This window comes from Oncorhynchus clarkii, chromosome 16 (genome assembly GCF_045791955.1).
Source record: "Oncorhynchus clarkii lewisi isolate Uvic-CL-2024 chromosome 16, UVic_Ocla_1.0, whole genome shotgun sequence".
Taxonomy (NCBI): domain Eukaryota; kingdom Metazoa; phylum Chordata; class Actinopteri; order Salmoniformes; family Salmonidae; genus Oncorhynchus; species Oncorhynchus clarkii.
This window is the reverse complement of record NC_092162.1, coordinates 37,809,536-37,829,535: the sequence shown is the minus strand read 5'-3', so window position 1 is coordinate 37,829,535 and position 20,000 is coordinate 37,809,536. Positions and strand designations below refer to the sequence as shown.

Sequence of the window (20,000 nt, the reverse complement as noted above, 5' to 3'; positions counted from 1 at the left end):
ACATGTTCAACTCCATGGTGGTTAGGAGAGGGTGGTGATAAGAGTTTTAAGACGTGGCTTTGGTGGTGGTTCGTTGATAATTTGTGTCTTTAGTTCTTGTGTCTGGTACTCATGCATAGTGTGATGGAATGGTAGGGCTGGCCCAGTGCACAATGTCACGTGCACAAGTTTTAATGTCACGTGCACAAGTACAGTGAAATGCCTTTCTTGCAAGCTCAAAACCCAACAATGCAGTAATCAATATCAATTTAGCACTAAACATAACATAAGGGGGAACAAAAACGCACAATAAATAATAAATAAGTAGAACACGAGAAAGTAAGAAGTTATAATCAGGGTCAGTTCCAGTACCATATTGATAATGTGCAGGGATACTTGAGTGACAGAGTGTCACGACATCCGCCAAAGTCGGTTCCTCTCCTTGTACCGGCGGTGTTCGGCGGTTGACAACACCAGTCGGTGCGCTGTCTGAGTGGGAAGTACTGGTGGCCCACTTTGGCTAAGCACGTGAGGGTTTATGTTTCCTCCTGCTTGGTGTGCGCCCAGTGTAAGGCTCATATGCACCTACCAAGAGGTAAGCTACACCCCTTACCTGTTCAACAACGGCATTGGTCGCACCTGTCGATCGATTTCCTGACTGATCTCCCTCATCACAGGGAAGCACCACAATCCTGGTTGTTCTCTAAGTACTGTCATCTCCTTCCTTTGCCCGGTCTCCCTACGGCCCTACAGACTGCGGAGGCCTTGTTTACGCACGTCTTCCGGCACTACGGGGTGCCTGAGGATATAGTGTCTGATTGGGGTTCACAGTTCACTTTGAGGGTCTGGAGGGTGTTCATGGAACGTCTGGGGGTCTCGATCAGCCTTACCTTGGGTTTTCACCCCGAGAGTAATGGGCAGGTGGAGAGAGCTAACCAGGATGTGGATAGATTTCTGCGGTCTTATTGCCAGGACCGGCCGGGGGAGTGGGCGGCATTCGTGCCCTGGGCTGAGATGGCTCAGAACTCGCTTCGCCACTCCTCCACTAACCTCTCCCCTTCCAGTGCGTACTGGGGTTTCAGCCGGTTCTGGTGCCTTGGCATCAGAGTCAGACTGAGGTTCCTGCGGTGGACGACTGGTTCCGGAGCGTGGAGGAGACATGGGACACCGCCCATGTTCACCTTCAGCGCGCCGTGCTGCCCCAGAAAGCCAGCGCAGACCGCCATCGCAGTCAGGCCCTGGTGTTCACACCGGGGGACCGGGTCTGGCTCTCGTCCTGAAACCTGCCCCTCCGCCTGCCCTGCCGGAAGCTGGGTCCGCAGTTTGTGTGGCAATTTAAAGTCCTGAGGAGAGTTCTGACTTGCATGTTAGAGCTTCCCCCCGATTACCGTATTAACCCCTCATATCATGAGTCTCTCCTCAGGCCGGTGGTGGCTGGCCCGCTCCAGGAGTCTGAGGTGCGGGAGGTTCCTCCGCCCCCTCTGGACATCAAGGGGGCCCGATGTACTCCGTCCGCTCCATACTGGATTCGAGGCGTCAGGTGAGGGGCCTTCAGTACCTCGTGGACTGGGAGGGGTACGGTCCGGAGGAGAGATGCTGGGTTCCAGTGAAGGACATGTTGGACCCTTCAATGCTGCGGGAGTTCCACCGTCTCCGTCCGGATTGCCCTGCACCTCGCCCTCCGGGTTCGTGCCGGAGGCCGTTTTTGGCACGCCGCTGGAGTCACGCGTCTCAGGGGGGACTTTCGCCGAAGTGGGTTCAACTCCTTGTTCGCGCAGCATTCGGTGGTCGACGTCACCGCTCTTCTAGCCATCGCAGATCCACCTTTCATTTTCCATTTGTTTTGTCTTGTTTTCCTGCACACCTGGTTTACATCTCATCATCATTACTATGTGTATTTAGCCCTCTGTTCCCTCCAAGTCTGTGTGGGTTATTGTTTATTTGTCAAGGTTGGCACACTTCCGGCTGGTTTGCGCCTGGTTTTGTTTCATGCCTGTGCTTTGTGGCAGCCGGTACTTTGTACTTGGGTTTTGTACTTTGTGCTGCCTCACTTGTTATTTGGGCATTTGTTTTGTGACGCTGTTGCATTCTGTATTATGATTGCCTAAGTAAAGTGCCTTGTCTACTCATCTCTGCTCTCCTGCACCTGACTTCCATGCACCAGCTACACCCACCATTGACACAGAGGTGGATCTGTACAGGGATAAGGCATCAGGATATGCAGAGTCGTACAGTATGATTGTATATGAGTGTGTGTGTACAGTGAGTATAAATATGTGTGCATGTTACAGTATGTGTGTGCTGGAGTGTCAGTGTGCGTGAATGTATAGACTCCTGCAAATGTGCATAGAGACAGTGCAAAAATAAAATACAAGGGCCAACTCAGATGTACCGGTTGCCGTACGAAAGCAGAGAGAATAGTCTATGGCTTGGGTGGCTGGAGTCTTTTAAGATTTTCCAGGCCTTCTATTCACACCGCTTATAAGGGGTCCTGGATGACAGGGAGCTCGGCCCCAGTGATGTACTGTGCTGTCTGCACCACCCTCTGTAGCACCATGCGATCGAGGGCGGTGCTGTTGCCATACCAAGCGGTGATGCAGCCAGTCAAGATGCTCTCAATGGTGTAGCTGTATAACTTCTTGAGGATTTAAGGGCCCATGCCAAACCTTTTCAACTTCCTGTGGGGGAAGAGGTGCTATCACGTCTTCTTTATGACTGTGTGTGTCAGTGGAGGCTGGTGGAAGGAGCTGTAGGAGGATAGGCTCATTGTATTGGCTGGAATGGAATTCATGGAACAGAGTCAAATATATGATTTCCATATGTTTGATGTGTTTGATACTGTTCCATGTATTCCATTAAAGCCATTACAATGACATTAGCCATTGCAATGACATTAGCCATTACAATGACATTAGCCATTACAATGACATTAGCCAGATAGCTTCAGATAGCTTCTGCTTGTAAACAGGAAATAGAAGAACGGAGTCATGAACTGATTTGACGAATGGAGAACGAGGGAGGGCCTTGTATGGTTGCTCGTGGGTAGAGTAGCAGTGGTCTAGGACTTTATCACCTCCAGTGTCGAAGGAGACGTGTTGATGGAAGTTGGGCATCATGTCTCTTAATGACGTGGAATTAAAATCGCCGGCAACAAGAAAGGCACGCTGCTTCGTACAGGTTAAGTGACAGCCTGTATGATTTCTTAGTATACATTGTGGAATGTATACCGCAGTCAAGATAACAGCTGAAAACTCCTTCGAGACGTAGAATGGTCAGCATTTGACCATCAGGTATTCCAAGAAGGGTGAACAATGGATTGAGATGGATTGAGAATATCACTGCGCTCGAGTCAGCACAGCATTTGTTGTTGATGAAAAGGCAAACCACTCACTCTCTCGATTTCCTTGACTTGAATGGAGAATCCATTGAGCTGGATAGCCATGGGGGTTATCTTGTCCGAAAGCCATGTTTTAGAAAAACAGAGAATATTGCAGTTATGAGAGGGCTGTTGGTAGCATCCGTCTTATTGTCAAGTGGCCAAGACAATGGAAGGAAGGTGTCTGGTTTTCCCTTCACCTTAATCTCGCCAGGACTCCCCTCTCCTGTCTCTGTAACTCTGGCATTTCCACTTGCATAGCCCGAAAATTGGGTCAGCATTTCAGAAATAGACGCAGATGAGTCGAAGTTGGTGCCTGAATTATAATTGCCAATCTGTTGTTCAAAAGTTCTTGTCGGTTACAAGACATTATAGTGTATACATTTAGTGATAAGATAAACTAATATAATCACAAAATAGCAAAGTTGGGTTGGAAAAAATGGCGGTCATCCACTATGGCGCCATGATCTTACTTGATTTTATTATTCCTTGGGGATATAGTGCCTTCAGAAAGTATTCACACCCATTGACTCTTGTACCTCCAAGATGGCGTAGCAGTCAGACGTCTTGTCGTGTCCCTTGTATATATTTGGGGTTTTTTTGTACATATTTTTCTTCGCATATCTTTTAAAACATTTTTCTAAACCTCAACATCTAAATACTCTCCTGCAACCCGCCTCACCCAATGTAGCGTGGATCTGCTTTTTTTTCTCTAAAGTATTTATATTTACTTCAGATCCGGAACCCCTCAACTGAAGCTAGCCAGCTAACTACCAGCTATCAGTCAGCAAACCATCAGCTAACCTTTAGCTCGGAAAGCTCTCGCGAGTTCGAACAACGCGACTCTAACCAGAGCATAACGGACCTATTATTTTTATCCCCGGATTCCCACCGCAAACTGAACTTTTTCATCTGGATCTTCACAACTAGCTAACTAGCTAACCGCAACCCCGGATGACTACTCCTGACTAGCGTTTCCATCCACTTAGCTTGAAGCTAGCCCGGCCAGAGCTCCTGTGCTACCACCGAAGCATACTCCTGGGCTACAATATCCAGACCCACGACTGGTCTATCGATGTCACCGCATGTAGAGGCATAAACAGACTTAACCCCATCGCGACGTCCCCCAAAGGCTAACTTTCTAGCCCTTGCTATCTGCTTGCTTGCTAATTCGGCCTTCTAACTGCTAGCTTGTCTAGCCCCGGTCTGCTAACTGCTAGCTTGTTTAGCCCCGGCCTACTAACTGTTAGCTTGTTAGCACAGGCCTGCTAACTGTCTGAATCGCCGCGTCCCCAGCCAGCCCAACCACTCACTGGACCTATATTTACTTTCAATCTCTTTTCGATTTTTAATTCGATTATACCTTCCGGTAACCTGCCTCACCCAAGACAGATTTTTTAGCCTGGATAATACTCGCCAGTCTAGCTTCCCTGTCCCATCCACCGCTGCCCCCTGGACACTGTGATCACTTGGCTACATAGCTGATGCCTGCTGGACTGTCCATTAATCACGGTACTCCATTCTGTTTGTTAATGTTTTATCTGTCGGCCCCAGCCGCACTCAGGCTCTGTGTGTAGTTAATCCGACCCTCTCTGCCTAGTCAACGCCATTTTACCTGCTGTTGTTGTGCTAGCTGATTAGCTGTTGTTGTCTCACCTACTGTTTTAGCTAGCTCTCCCAATCAACACCTGTGATTACTGTATGCCTCGCTGTATGTCTCTCTCAAATGTCAATATGCCTTGTATACTGTTGTTCAGGTTAGTTATCATTGTTTTAGTTTACAATGGAGCCCCTAGTTCCACTCTTCATACCCCTGATACCTCCTTTGTCCCACATCCCACACATGCGGTGACCTCACCCATTACAACCAGCATGTCCAGAGATACAACCTCTCTTATCATCACCCAGTGCCTGGGCTTACCTCCGCTGTACCCGCACCCCACCATACCCCTGTCTGCGCATTATGCCCTGAATATATTCTACCATGCCCAGAAATCTGCTCCTTTTATTCTTTGTCCCAAACGCTCTAGACGACCAGTTTTGATAGCCTTTAGCCGCACCCTCATACTACTCCTCCTCTGTTCCGCGGGTGATGTGGAGGTAAACCCAGGCCCTGCATGTCCCCAGGCACCCTCATTGGTTGACTTCTGTGATCGAAAAAGCCTTGGTTTCATGCATGTCAACATCAGAAGCCTCCTCCCTAAGTTTGTTTTACTCACTGCTTTAGCACACTCTGCTAACCCTGATGTCCTTGCCGTGTCTGAATCCTGGCTCAGGAAGGCCACCAAAAATTCTGAGATTTCCATACCCAACTATAACATTTTCCGTCAAGATAGAACTGCCAAAGGGGGAGGAGTTGCAGGCTACTGCAGAGATAGCCTGCAAAGTAATGTCATACATTCCAGGTCCATACCCAAACAGTTCGAGCTACTAATTTTTAAAATTACTCTAACCAGAAGTAAGTCTCTCACTGATGCCGCCTGCTATACCGACCCCCCTCAGCTCCCAGCTGTGCCCTGGACACCATTTGTGAATTGATTGCCCCCCATCTAGCTTGTGAATTGATTTCGACTCTGTCAATCACCATATTCTTATCGGCAGACTCAGTAGCCTCGGTTTTTCTGATGACTGCCTTGCCTGGTTCACCAACTACTTTGCAGACAGAGTTGTGTGTCAAATCGGAGAGCATGCTGTCCGGTCCTCTGGCAGTCTCTATGGGGGTGCCACAGGGTTCAATTCTCGGGCCGACTCTTTCCTCTGTATATGTCAATGATGTTGCTCTTGCTGCGGGCGATTCCCTGATCCACCTCTACGCAGACGACACCATTCTGTATACTTCCGGCCCGTCCTTGGACACTGTGCTATCTAACCTCCAAACGAGCTTCAATGCCATACAACACTCCTTCCGTGGCCTCCAACTGCTCTTAAATGCTAGTAAAACCAAATGCATGCTTTTCAACTGTTCGCTGCCTGCACCCGCACGCCCGACTAGCATCACCACCCTGGAAGGTTCCGACCTAGAATATGTGGACATCTATAAGTACCTAGGTGTCTGGCTAGACTGTAAACTCTCCTTCCAGACTCATATCAAGCATCTCCAATCTAAAATCAAATCTAGAGTCGGCTTTCTATTCCCCAACAAAGCCTCCTTCACTCACGCCGCCAAACTTACCCTAGTAAAACTGACTATCCTACCGATCCTCGACTTCGGCGATGTCATCTACAAAATAACTTCCAACACTCTACTCAGCAAACTGGATGCAGTTTATCACAGTGCCATCCGTTTTGTTACTAAAGCACCTTATACCACCCACCACTGCGACCTGTATGCTCCAGTCGGCTGGCCCTCGCTACATATTCGTCGCCTTACCCACTGGCTCCAGGTCATCTACAAGTCCATGCTAGGTAAAGCTCCGCCTTATCTCAGTTCACTGGTCACGATGGCAACACCCACCCGTAGCACGCGCTCCAGCAGGTGTATCTCACTGATCAGCCCTAAAGCCAACACCTCATTTGGCCGCCTTTCGTTTCAGTTCTCTGCTGCCTGTGACTGGAACTTTTATCTCCCTCACTAATTTCAAACATCTGCTATCTGAGCAGCTAACCGATCGCTGCAGCTGTACATAGTCTATCGGTAAATAGCCCACCCAATTTTACCTACCTCATCCCCATACTGTTTTTATTTAATTACTTTTCTGCTCTTTTGCACACCAATATCTCTACCTGTACATGACCATCTGATCATTTATCACTCCAGTGTTAATCTGCAAAATTGTAATTATTTGCCTACCTCCTCATGCCTTTTGCACACAATGTATATAGACTCTCTTTTTTTCTACTGTGTTATTGACTTGTTAATTGTTTACTCCATGTGTAACTCTGTTGTCTGTTCTCACTGCTATGCTTTATCTTGGCCAGGTCGCAGTTGCAAATGAGAACTTGTTCTCAACTAGCCTACCTGGTTAAATAAAGGTGAAATAAAAAATAAAATGTTGTTGTGTTACAAACTGGGATTAAAATGGATTTTACTGTAATTTTATGTCAACTATCTACACAAAATACTCTAATGTTGAAGTGGAAGAAAAATTTTAACATTGGTAAAAATAAATACGAAAAATATAACACTAATATAGACAACAACTAGACAACTTTATAACATTTACATACATTTCCACACACATTAATGGCATCACACTTGCTTAGACCCACATGTTCCCACCGTATTCACACCAAATGTTGTTTATAGGGCTCTATGATTTTTTTAAATATTTAATTAATAAAGCATTTGATTCTTCCATTCTCTTAATGTTGGAATATCATGTGACTTCCGGTATTTAAGTAATAGCGTCTTCAATATAAGTGACAAAAATAATATTGTCCAACCCATTGGGTATCTCACCGCACTCCCATATGCCATCGAAATATGTATTTAGATAGATTAAAAGTAAAACCAACAGACAGCTTTCTAACACTGCCCATAACTTTTGGACTTTACAGCACTCCCAGAAGGCATGAATTAGGCATTAATTATTGAGTCATTATTTGTTTTCCACTTAGGACATAACTCTGCCGTTTTGCTGAATACTTTTTTTATTTTGTCTCTTGTACAGTATAATAAATTCTATACATTTGTTTTAAACTGGATTAAGTGTTAATTTTTGTTAACCATCATTTCGTTCATTAGGTTCCAACACTTCCTCCATTTCGTGCCAATATCAGTTATTTTTCAGTCTTGATTCCAATAGTTAATGTTTTTTTTCTAGGCTTATATATCTGGATTAGATCACCTTTGGCAGTTATTACAGCTGTGAGTGTTTCTGGGTAAGTCTCTCACACCTGTTAATTGAAATTAATTCCTCATGAAGCTGGTTGAGAGAATGCCAAGAGTGTGCAAAGCTGTCATCAAGGCAAAGGGTGGCTACTTTGAAGAATGTCAAATATAAAATATATTTAGATTTGTTTAACACTTTTTTTGGTGATTACATGATTTCATATCAAATCAAATGTTATTGGTCACACACATATGGTTAGCAGATGTTAATGAGAGTGTAGCAAAATGCTTGTGCTTATAGTTCCGACAGTGCATTAATATCTAACAAGTAATCTAACAATTCCCCAACAACTGTCTAATACACACAAATCTAAAGGGATGGAATAAGAATATGTACATATGGATGAGTGATGGCTGAGCGGCATAGGCAAGGTGCAATAGATTGTATAAGGTACAGCATATACATATGAGATGAGTAATGTAAGGTATATTGACATTATTAAAGTGGCATTGTTTAAAGTGACTAGTGATCATTTTGTTAAAGTGGCCAGTTACTCTGAGTTAGTGATTGGTGTTTAGCAGTCTGATGGTCTTAAGATAGAAGCTGTTTTTCAGTCTTTCGTTCCCAGCTTTGATAGACCTGTACTGACCTCGCCTTTTGGGTGGTAGCAGGGTGAACAGGCAGTGGCTTGGGTGGTTGTTGTCCTTGATGATCTTTTTGCCTTACCGTGACATCGGTTGCTGTAGGTGTCTTGGAGGGCAGGTAGTTTGCCCTCGGTGATGTGTTGTGCAGACCACACCACCCTCTGGAGAGCCCTGCGGTTGAGGGTGGTGCAGTTGCCTTACCAGGCGGTGATACAGCCTGACAGGATTCTCTCAATTGTGCATCTGTAAAAGTTTGTCAGGGTTTTAGGTGACAAGCCAAATTACTTCAGACTTGAGGTTGAAGAGGCACTGTTACGCCTTCTTCACCACACTGTCTGAGTGGGTGGACCATTTATTTTTGTCTGTGATGTGTACGCAGAGGAACTTTAAACTTTCCACCTTCTCCACTACTGTCCATTCGATGTGGATAGGGGGGTTCTCCCTCTGCTGTTTCTTTAAGTCCACAATCTTCTCCTTTGTTTTGTTGACATTGAGTGAGAGGTTGTTTTACTGACACCACACTCCGAGTGCCCTGTTGGCTGTCTCGTCATTGTTGGTATAATCAAGCCCACTACTGTTGTGTCATCTGCAAACTTGATAATTGAGTTGGAGGTGTGCATGGCCACGCAGTCATGGGTGAACAAGGAGTACAGGAGGGGGCTGAGCAGTGTTGAGGGTGAGCAAAGTGGAGATGTTGTTTTCTAGCTTCACCACCTGGGGGCGGCCCGTCAGAAAATCTAGGACCCAATTGCACAGGGTGGGGTTGAGATCCAGGGCCTCCAGCTTAATGATGAGCTTGGAGGGTACAATGGTGTTGAATGCTGAGCTGTAGTCAATGAACAGCATTCTTACATAGATATTCCTCTTCTCCAGATGGGATAGGGCAGTGTGCAGTGTGATGGCAATTGCATCGTCTGTGGACCTGTTGGGGCGATATGAAAACTGAAGTGGGTCTAGGGTGTCAGTTAAGGTGGAGGTGATATGATCCTTGACTAGTCTCTTAAAGCACTTCATGATGACAGAAGTGAGTGCTACGGGCGGTAGTTATTTAGTTCAGTTATCTTTGTCTTCTTGGGTACAGGAACAATGGTGGCCATCTTGAAGCATTTGGGGACAGCAGACTGGGTTAGGGAGCGATTGAACGTGTCCATAAACACACCAGCCAGCTAGTTTGCGCATGCTCTGAGGACGCGGTTAGGGATGCTGTCTGGGCCATCAGCCTTGCGAGGGTTATCACGTTTAAATGTCTTACCCACGTCGGCCATGGAGAAGGAGAGGGGGGGTGGGCAGTCCTTGTTAGCGGGACGCAACGGTGGCACTGTATTATACTCAAAGCGGGCAAAGAAGGTGTTTAGTTTGTCTGGAAGCGAGACGTCGGTGTCTGTAACGTTTTAGATGATTTAATTTTCAAATAACCGAAAGTGAGAAGTTGTAATAAAGGGGAAAAGGTCAATATTGAACATGGGGTGAGCATTCTTACTATCTGCTAGAGCAGGTATTCCCAAACTGACGTACAATGCCTTCGGGGGTACGCTAAATAGAAATGTGATTCACACATTTAAGATGTGTTGGTATCTGTACTGATGGCGCAAAAGCCATGACAGGGAGACGTAGTGGAGTGATAACGCGCGTGCAAGCAGTTCCTCCCAATGCCACTTGGGTACACTGCAGCATCCACCGAGAGGCTCTTGCCAAAGGAATGCCTGACAGCTTGAAATAAGTTTTGGACACTACATTGAAAATGGTTAACTTTGTTAAAGCAAGGTCCCTGAACTCACGTGTGTATTTTCTGCACTATGCAATGATATGGGCAGCGGCCGTGTAATGCTTTTACAACATACAGAAGCGTGCTGGTTATCAAGGGGCAATAATTTTCACTTGTCTGACTGCTTGCATGATGACGAGTTTCTCACACGACTGGCCTATCTAGGATTACAGGTACTCTCCACAACTATATTCAATGCGTGGGAAGTTGTTGGAGCTCCTCTCTGTCTTAAGGATCCGTCCCTTTTTTCAATTTTTGCCTAAAATGACATACCCAAATCTAACTACATTTTCTTGGCACCATTTAAAAGGAAACACTTTGAAGTTTGTGGGAATGTGAAAGTAATGTAGGAGAATATAACACATTAGATCTGGTAAAAGATAATACAAAGAAAAAACACATTTTTGTAAATTTGAGAAAGGCCATAATGTATTATTCCAGCCCAGGTGCAATTTAGATTTTGGCCACTAAATGACAGCAGTGTATGTGCAAAGTTGTAGACTGATCCAATGAACCATTGTATTTCTGTTAAAAATATTGTGTCAGGATTGCCCAAATGTGCCTAATTTGTTTATTAATAACTTTTCATGCTCAAAACTGTGCACTTGCCTCAAACAGTAGCATGGTATTATTTCACTGTAATGCAGTTAGATTAACAAGAATGTAAGCTTTCTGCCAATATCAGATATGTCTATGTACTGGGAAATGTTCTTGTTACTTACAACCTCAAGCTAATTGCATTAGCCTACGTTAGCTCAACCGTCCCGCAGGGGACCCACCGATCCTGAAGAGGTTTTAACAAGGACAACACACATGTCTTTCCATCATTGTATGATTTTTTGTGTGCAAATGAACTCAAGTCTACAGACGATGTCAAATGTGATATATCGAAACACCTGGGTGAGTTGGGTGTGCAATTAAGCAAGTGCTTTCCCGAAATGGATGACACAAACAACTGGATTCGTTATCCCTGTCATGCCCTGCCTCCAGTCCACTTACCGATATCTGAACAAGAGAGCCTCATAGAAATTGCAAAAGCGGTTCTGTGAAAATTTTATTTAATCAGAAGCCACTGCCAGATTTCTGGATTGGGCTGCGCTCAGAGTATCCTGTCTTGGCAAATCACGCTGTTAACACACTGATGCCCTTTGCAACCATGTACCTACTTGAGAGTGGATTCTCGGCCCTCACTAGCATGAAAACTAAATACAGGCACAGACTGTGTGTGGGAAATGATTTAAGACCGACAGAGACAGGAACAATCACCCACGAAACACTCAAAGAATATGGCTGCCTAAATATGGTTCCCAATCAGAGACAACGATAAACACCTGCCTCTGATTGAGAACCACTTCAGGCAACCATAGACTTTCCTAGAAAACCCCACTATACCACAATCCCAATACCTACAAAAAAAACAAGACAAAACACACCACATAATAAACCCATGTCACACCCTGGCCTGACCAAAATAATAAAGAAAACACAAAATACTAAGACCAGGGTGTGACAATATTACTATTTTGCCCTGGTCCTATAAGAGCTCTTTGTCACTTCCCACGAGCCGGGTTGTAACAAAAACTCACTCATTCTTATGTTTAAGAAATGTATTGATTAGTGTGTGTGTAGCAGGCTTACAATGATGGCAAAAAAAAGTGTGCTGACCCTGGTGCTAGAGGGGGTACGCAGCTGGAGGTTGAATGTTTGAAGGGGTTTGGGACGATAAAAAGTTTGGGAACCACTGTGCTAGAGAACCAGTTTGGATTTAAATATTACTTTTGTGTGACTGAAGACTTTAGTGAGAAGTCTAATGCTTGAATATTTAATCATTTCTGCCCTCCAAATTCATATTCATTATATAAATAGGCCTGTTTAATTTGGTCTGGCTTAACGTTCCAAATACTGTATATTCTCTGCTCATACCATACCAAGTCACTAAGTGTAGGCAAGGCCATAAGCAAGTAGGTAAACTGGGATATGACTAAAGAGTTAATCAGGGTGATTTTTCCACCCATAAACAGGTATTTTCCTTTCGATGGTAGCAAAATCGTATCTATTTTTGCTAACTTTCTATTCAAATGTATTGTAGTGAGATCATTTCTTTCTTTCGGGGTATGAATACAGATTATGTCCAATTCACCATCAGACCATTTTATTGGTAAACTACACGGTAATGTAAAAGTTCAATTTTTTTGTGATCCAATACGTAATATCATAATTTGGTTGTAATCCAGAGAGGTTAGAAAAAATATTTAGATCCTCTATGATACTGTGGAGGGATTAAAATTGTGTATTTAAAAGAAAACATCAATCATTAGTGTACAATGACACCTTTGTTTTTAAGCCCTGTATTTCTAGCCCCTTGATATTGTTGTTTGATCTAATTTTAATAGCTAACATTTCAATGGCTATAATAAATAGATATGCTGATAGTGGATAACCTTGTTTTACTCCTCTTGACAGTTTAATACTTTCTGAGAAGTAGCCATTATTAGCTATTTTACACCTAGGATTTACTATACATATCTTTAACCCATTGAATAAGAGATTCTCCTAAATGTAAATATTCCAGGCATGTATATATAAATTCCAGTCGTACTTTATCTAAAGCCTTTTCAAAGTCAGCTATGAATACCAGGACTAGTTTAGCTATTTTTCATAGTGTTTGATTGTTTCCAGTGCTTGTTTTATGTTATCTCCAATGTAAAATGTAAAAAAAAAACACCTGCCTGATTAGGATGAATAGTATCCGACAATACCTTTTTAATTCTATGCACTTTGCATTTTGCTAGAATTTTTGCAAGTGGACTGAATTTTTATATTTACCACTTGGGTCCTGTTTCAGTAACAAATTAAAGCAGACCTTCTTGTTGAGTATCTGATAATCAAACATTTTTATATGAGTGGTTAGAACATGCGAATAACAGTCCTCTGAGTACATCAAAAAAGGTTTCGTACACATCAACTCGTAGGCCATCCAGCCCTGGAGTTTTCCTGGACTTAAAGGCTTAAATTGCATCAAGAAGTTCCTCCTCTGTAATTTGGCCTTCAACATGATTGTTTCTGTACAGGTGTTCATTTTGCATTCATTTTACATTATTAATCCTTACAATTAACTTTGGTTAGTGGAGATGGAGAAGACTGAAACGAAAACATAATGCTTAAAGTACTTTGCTTCCTCTTTCAAAATACTGTTTGGTGAATCATGTGTGACTCCGTCATTTCTAACAAGTTTCAGTTAATTATTTTTGGTAGCATTTCTATGTTGACAATTTTAAATTAATTTGGTGCATTTTTCTCCATATTCCACAGTTCGCTTTATTTTTATAAAAATATATTGCACTTGATCTTTCTTGAATATGTTCCTCCATTTCTTTTTGTTTTTCCTCTGTGGTACAGTTTTTATTGCTATCTATCTGTACTGTTAGTCCCTCCTTTGTCAATATGAATTATTTTTTACCTAAATAGCTTTTGCTTTAAAGATGAGTATTGAATTGCATGGCCTCTAATGGCACATTTAAAAGTTTCCCATACAATAAGAAGAACTGCTGTACCTACTGTATATTATGTCAGAAAAAGTCAGTTGTATATTCTGGTTAAAAACACCTTGTCATCCAATAGGCTTATAATTACATTTCCAATATCTCTGCCCATGTGAAAATTCTGTAAGGGTAATGTATATGCCAATTATCTGACGGTCCAACAGCATTCTGTCCTCTATCAACACTTGTTTTTGTATTTTTTTTTGCATCTGGTGCTAGCGAGAATGACATAGAAAAGTAGTCAAGATGACTAGCAAATTAATTACTTAAAAATCATACAATGTGATTTGCTGGATTTTTGTTTTCGATTCTGTCTCTCACAGTTGAAGTGTACCTATGATAAAAATGTAAAGACCTCTACATGCTTTGTAAGTAGGAAAACCTGCAAAATAGGCAGTGTATCAAATACTTGTTCTCCCCACTGTATGTCCCTTCCATTTTCAGTCATTTAGAGCATTTACACTGTAATTAACTTTGATTATCTTACAGTAACAATGATCTAAATATAGATACATTTGTTTGAATAACCAAATGATAGAATCAGAATCAGACAGACAATTCCTTTCAATCAGTCCCACACAATATGATATGGCTGTAAGAAAGTTAAATGTAACAGAGTAACTAAGAGAGTAACTCAGAAGACCAGTGGAGGTAGTGATAGAGGTAAAAGAATGACAATGAAGAGGGAGAGAAAGGGGGGGGGGCGAAGGAAAGAAAGAGTGCCGGATAGGATAGAAAGAAAGGAGCCCTAATGACGTGGCAAAGGGTTGTGTATCGGAGAGGGAGGAGGGGGTAGAGGGAAACAGAGAGGGATAGACTGCTTATAAGCACGCTACAGTTCACTTCACCGCTAGCCTGGAGAGAGAGAACACCACGACTGAGTAGCAGAGCAAGAGAGCGAGAGAGCAAGATAGACAGAAAGGGGAGAGAGCTTTCTCTTCCTACCTCCAACAGAGTAAGTACCCACCATACATTGTATCTTTCTCAAAACTATTCAGCTGCTTCTGTTCTATTCTATTCTCTCTGCATGCATAGGCATTCTGCAGAGAACAGAACATTTGTATTGTATTATTTTCTTGATGTGTTTTTTTTTTTTAAACTTGGTGAATTTTCTTTTATTAAAATTAGATCAATCAAAACCTAAGAAAGAGTTTATCTTCCAGTAGCTTGAGCTGAAAATAGAGTCTTATCAAGTTCATACAACAGCTACTGCTTCTGTTAAAATGTTTAGCACTCTGGGACAACTCTCATGGGTAGCAGCTTTTTGCCTGGCTACCCAGACTCTTTGCTCCTGCCAAATGCTACGCCACGCCCACAGAAGCTAGTTTCTTCTCCCAATGAGTCTGGATCTGCGTGCTTCCCCGAGCCTACACCGAATGCAATCACACTCGGGGCCGTCTGATTGGTCCCATAAGTTGATGGGTTGGGCGAGAGCCAGAACACACATGGGTATAGGGGCATTTTGAAACTTCCTCATTGGCTTTGATACTCTGATTGGTTAGAGACGATCCAACCGCTGATGACTTTGTTTTGTATAAACGCCCCTCATTTTGACGTCACCACAAACGACTTCAATGATGGCAGTCTCAGACTTGAAGTATGTAGCGAACGACAGAGCAGTGGAAACGATTCAGTTTGAGTTGTCAGGCAACTGTGCATGTTAAGAAATTTGACATCTGATTTAATCTTTCATTGTTCCTTCTCTCAAGCTTACAGTATTGTCAGTCTTATGTCCAATAAACTTGATGTCCAGTGACATGACTCTTGCTCCATTGATGACACTGCTGGTGAATGGTTCTGGTGTATTCTGGGTTATTGCTGTTATGTTCAACCAGTTCTCACAGTCTCACGTCAGAATTAGACGTTCATCCATGTTTCTCAAATGTCAAATTTCAAAGTTGTTCCAAATGTCAAAATGTTTACGGTTAAGTTTAGGCATTAACTCATATTTTTAAAAGTTAGGGTTAAGTTCAGGCGTTAACTCCAAATTCTTAAGGTTTTAACTATGAATGGTTAAGTTAAGATTTGGGATTGGCTTAAAATAAAAATAATGTCAAAAACATATTTTTATTGATGTATTTGAACTTGCTACCTTTGGAATTAGAGGCAGACGCCAATCCACCATCCCCGTCCACAACGCCCTAGTAAACCCGAAATCTACTTCAAGGTGACAGCGCTCACTGTTGCCCCTAGTGGTCAGTTTCCACGTCATGTCCCGACGTCTTCAGACATGGATGGACGTCGAATACTGACTTGTAATCAAGGGTTACCTAGCTGGTTATGTTCAGTAGCTGAGGAGAGGCAGGGGTGGGGAAGAAGCTGTGCATATACTGGCAGGCATTCATGCTTTATCCTCTCTTCTGTGTGTGTGTGTGTGTGTGTGTGTGTGTGTGTGTGTGTGTGTGTGTGTGTGTGTCCGCGTGCGTGTGTGTGTGTATGTGCTCAATGTGTGTATGCTCTCAGTGTGTGGTTGTGCGCTCAGTGTGTGTGCTGTATATGTGTGGAGGGAAGGAGTGCATTTGGGACCGCTATGCTTCCTGTGTGGGGTCAATTAAATACTGCGTGAGACAGAGCACTAAAAGCCTGTCCTGTGAGGAGAGGTGTGCCTTCTGTGTGTGTGTGCGTTTTTGTGTGTGTGCGTGTGTTGGTGTGTGCATGTGTGTGTGCATTCATATTTGTGTGTGTGTGTGTGTGTGTGTGTGTGTGTGTGTGTGTGTGTGTGTGTGTTTGCACTGGCGTGTCAGATTGCAATGCTTTGATTAAATTTGATGAACCAGCTCAGTCTAGAGAGGTGAAGACTCAGTTTCTGTCTCTCTCTGCTTCCTTCCTGTCTCAAGAAAAATAGTCTTTAGTCAATCTACGAGTCGTTTTCTATTGGAATACAAGTGGAAATATAATGGAAATGTTTGCCCTCTATACAGCTGGTTACACTTTAGAATTTCATGAATAAGTCATTACAAATGCTTGTAATTGTTTATAAATTCCTCATTACATGCCTCATTTTAAAACATTATAAAGGCTCATACATGCTTATAACAAGTTATAAAGCATTACATGTGCAGGCATTAAGTAAATTCTTATCCTGTGTTACCCTGTTGGTTTACAAGGCAAGCCCTATCTAGGACACCTCACAACCTCATATTTACACCAATTCACCCACCAGAATGAACTAAAAGTTCCCCAGTAGTAGAACCATAGAGGACTCTTGACAGAGACAAAGATGAGTGCTCTATATCTCCCGATGGCCAAAACGTCCATGCACTGACAGCTGCCATCTTTTCACTCATTATTGAAATTGAAATAGGCTGCTGAGTGCTATGCTTTCAATATAAACCTTATCCATAACAACAGAATGGCTTAGATAATTAGCAGTATTCTTTTCAGATGTGCGAATAAAAAAAGAAAAGGCAAAATGATACGAATTGAATGACTTTAAGGGGGGAACAATATACATATTCATACATTTATGAAAATGACATTCCTGAATCCCTCTCATCAATACATTAATCCCGACACACCAATTGTACAAAGCTGAATCCTGGCATAGCCTAATTAGGCCAAATTCTAAATAACATGCACTAACCAGAAGGATTCAGACATTAAAGGACGCCTGCAGCACAGTACTGTAGGTACTACAGTAGGTACAGTACATGGTGGCTGTACTATATGGATTAGCTGAATAAAGTAGTGTTTGGTGATGTATAATACACAAGAGGCATGCAGCACAGTGCTGCAGGTCTAGGTACAGTACATGGCTTCTATGGGTCTAATGAAGATGCAATTAAAATGTGAAGGGTGCAGGCAGCACAGTACTGTAGGTACACATGATGGCTGTATATAGGTTAGCTCCAGTAGCTCCTCAGTGGAGATACTTTGAAGCAGCAGCAGCTCGGTGGAGTCAGGTTGAGGAGTCCCTGTGGGGATAAAAGACTAAGTATTCACAGCAACAGCACAGCGATGCAAGGCCAAGCCCACAGCCAGCCAGGCAGCCTAGTTGATGAAAGAAATGGCACCTTAGTCACTATAATAGTGCACAGCTTTCGAGTAGGGCCACAGGCTCTGGTCAAAAGAAGTGCACTGCATAGGGAAACCCTGGTCGAAAGTAGTGTACTTACTCAGGGTTGGGTAGGTTACTTTCTAAATGTAATCCGTTACAGTTACTAGTTACCTGTCCAAAACTGTCATCAGTAACGTACCTTTTGGACTACCCAAATTCTGTAATGTAATTACATTCAGAGAATGCCAAGAGTGATTGAAGATGTCATTAAGGCAAAGGGTGGCTACTTTGAAGAATCTAAATTATAAAATATATTTCGATTTGTTTAACCCTTTTTTGGTTACTACATGATTCCATGTGTGTTTTTTTTAAATAGTTTTGATGTATTCATTATTATTCTACAATGTAGAAAATAGTAAAAATAAAGAAAAACCCTTGAATGAGTAGGTGTGTCCAAACTTTTGACTGGTACTGTATGTGTGTGTGTGTATATACAGTGGGGAGAACAAGTATTTGATACACTGCCGATTTTGCAGGTTTTCCTACTTACAAAGCATGTAGAGGTCTGTCATTTTTATCATAGGTACACTTCAACTGTGAGAGACGGAATCTAAAACAAAAATCCAGAAAATCACATTGTATGATTTTAAAGTATTTTATTTGCATTTTATTGCATGACATACAGTGGGGCAAAAAAGTATTTAGTCAGCCACCAATTGTGCAAGTTCTCCCACTTAAAAAGATGAGAGAGGCCTGTAATTTTCATCATAGGTACACTTCAACTATGACAGACAAAATGAGAAAAAGAATCCAGAAAATCACATTGTAAGATTGTTAATGAATTTATTTGCAAATTATGGTGGAAAATAAGTATTTGGTCACCTACAGCAGGATTTCTGGCTCTCACAGACCTGTAACTTCTTCTTTAAGAGGCTCCTCTGTCCTCTACTCGTTACCTGTATTAATGGCACCTGTTTGAACTTGTTATCAGTATAAAAGACACCTGTCCACAACCTCAAACAGTCACACTCCAAACTCCACTATGGCCAAGACCAAAGAGCTGTCAAAGGACACCAGAAACAAAATTGTAGACCTGCACCAGGCTGGGAAGACTGAATCTGCAATAGGTAAGCAGCTTGGTTTGAAGAAATCAACTGTGGGAGCAATTATTAGGAAATGGAAGACATACAAGACCACTGATAATCTCCCTCGATCTGGGGCTCCATGCAAGATCTCACCCCGTGGGGTCAAAATGATCACAAGAACGGTGAGCAAACATCCCAGAACCACACGGGGGGACCTAGTGAATTACCTGCAGAGAGCTGGGACCAAAGTAACAAAGCCTACCATCAGTAACACACTACGCCACCAGCGACTCAAATCCTGCAGTGCCAGACGTGTCCCCCTGCTTAAGCCAGTACATGTCCAGGCCCGTCTGAAGTTTGCTAGAGAGCATTTGGATGATCCAGAAGAAGATTGGGAGAATGTCATATGGTCAGATGAAACCAACTTTTTGGTAAAAACTCCATACCTACTGTGAAGCATGGGGGTGGAAATATCATGCTTTGGGACTGTTTTTCTGCAAAGGGACCAGGATGACTGATCCGTGTAAAGGAAAGAATGAATGGGGCCATGTATCGTGAGATTTTGAGTGAAAACCTCCTTCCATCAGCAAGGGCATTGAAGATGAAACGTGCCTGGGTCTTTCAGCATGACAATGATCCCAAACACACCGCCCGGGCAACGAAGGAGTGGCTTCGTAAGAAGCATTTCAAGGTCCTGGAGTGGCCTAGCCAGTCTCCAGATCTCAACCCCATAGAAAATCTTGGGAGGGAGTTGAAAGTCTGTGTTGCCCAGCAACAGCCCCAAAACATCACTGCTCTAGAGGAGATCTGCATGGAGGAATGGGCCAAAATACCAGCAAC

General features: G+C 43.0%; 1 protein-coding gene across 1 annotated transcript in view; it reads left to right on the top strand.

Moving 5' to 3' along the window:
- The first annotated feature begins 9,389 nt into the window (after positions 1–9,389).
- The window catches only part of LOC139367308 (voltage-dependent L-type calcium channel subunit beta-4-like), a 37,054-nt gene continuing 26,443 nt past the window's right edge, over positions 9,390–20,000 (top strand). Inside the window, exons 1-2 of the mRNA XM_071105529.1 lie at positions 9,390–9,447; positions 14,933–15,033. Coding sequence (XP_070961630.1) covers positions 9,390–9,447; positions 14,933–15,033 — 159 coding nt within the window. The remainder of the gene's footprint in view (positions 9,448–14,932; positions 15,034–20,000) is intronic.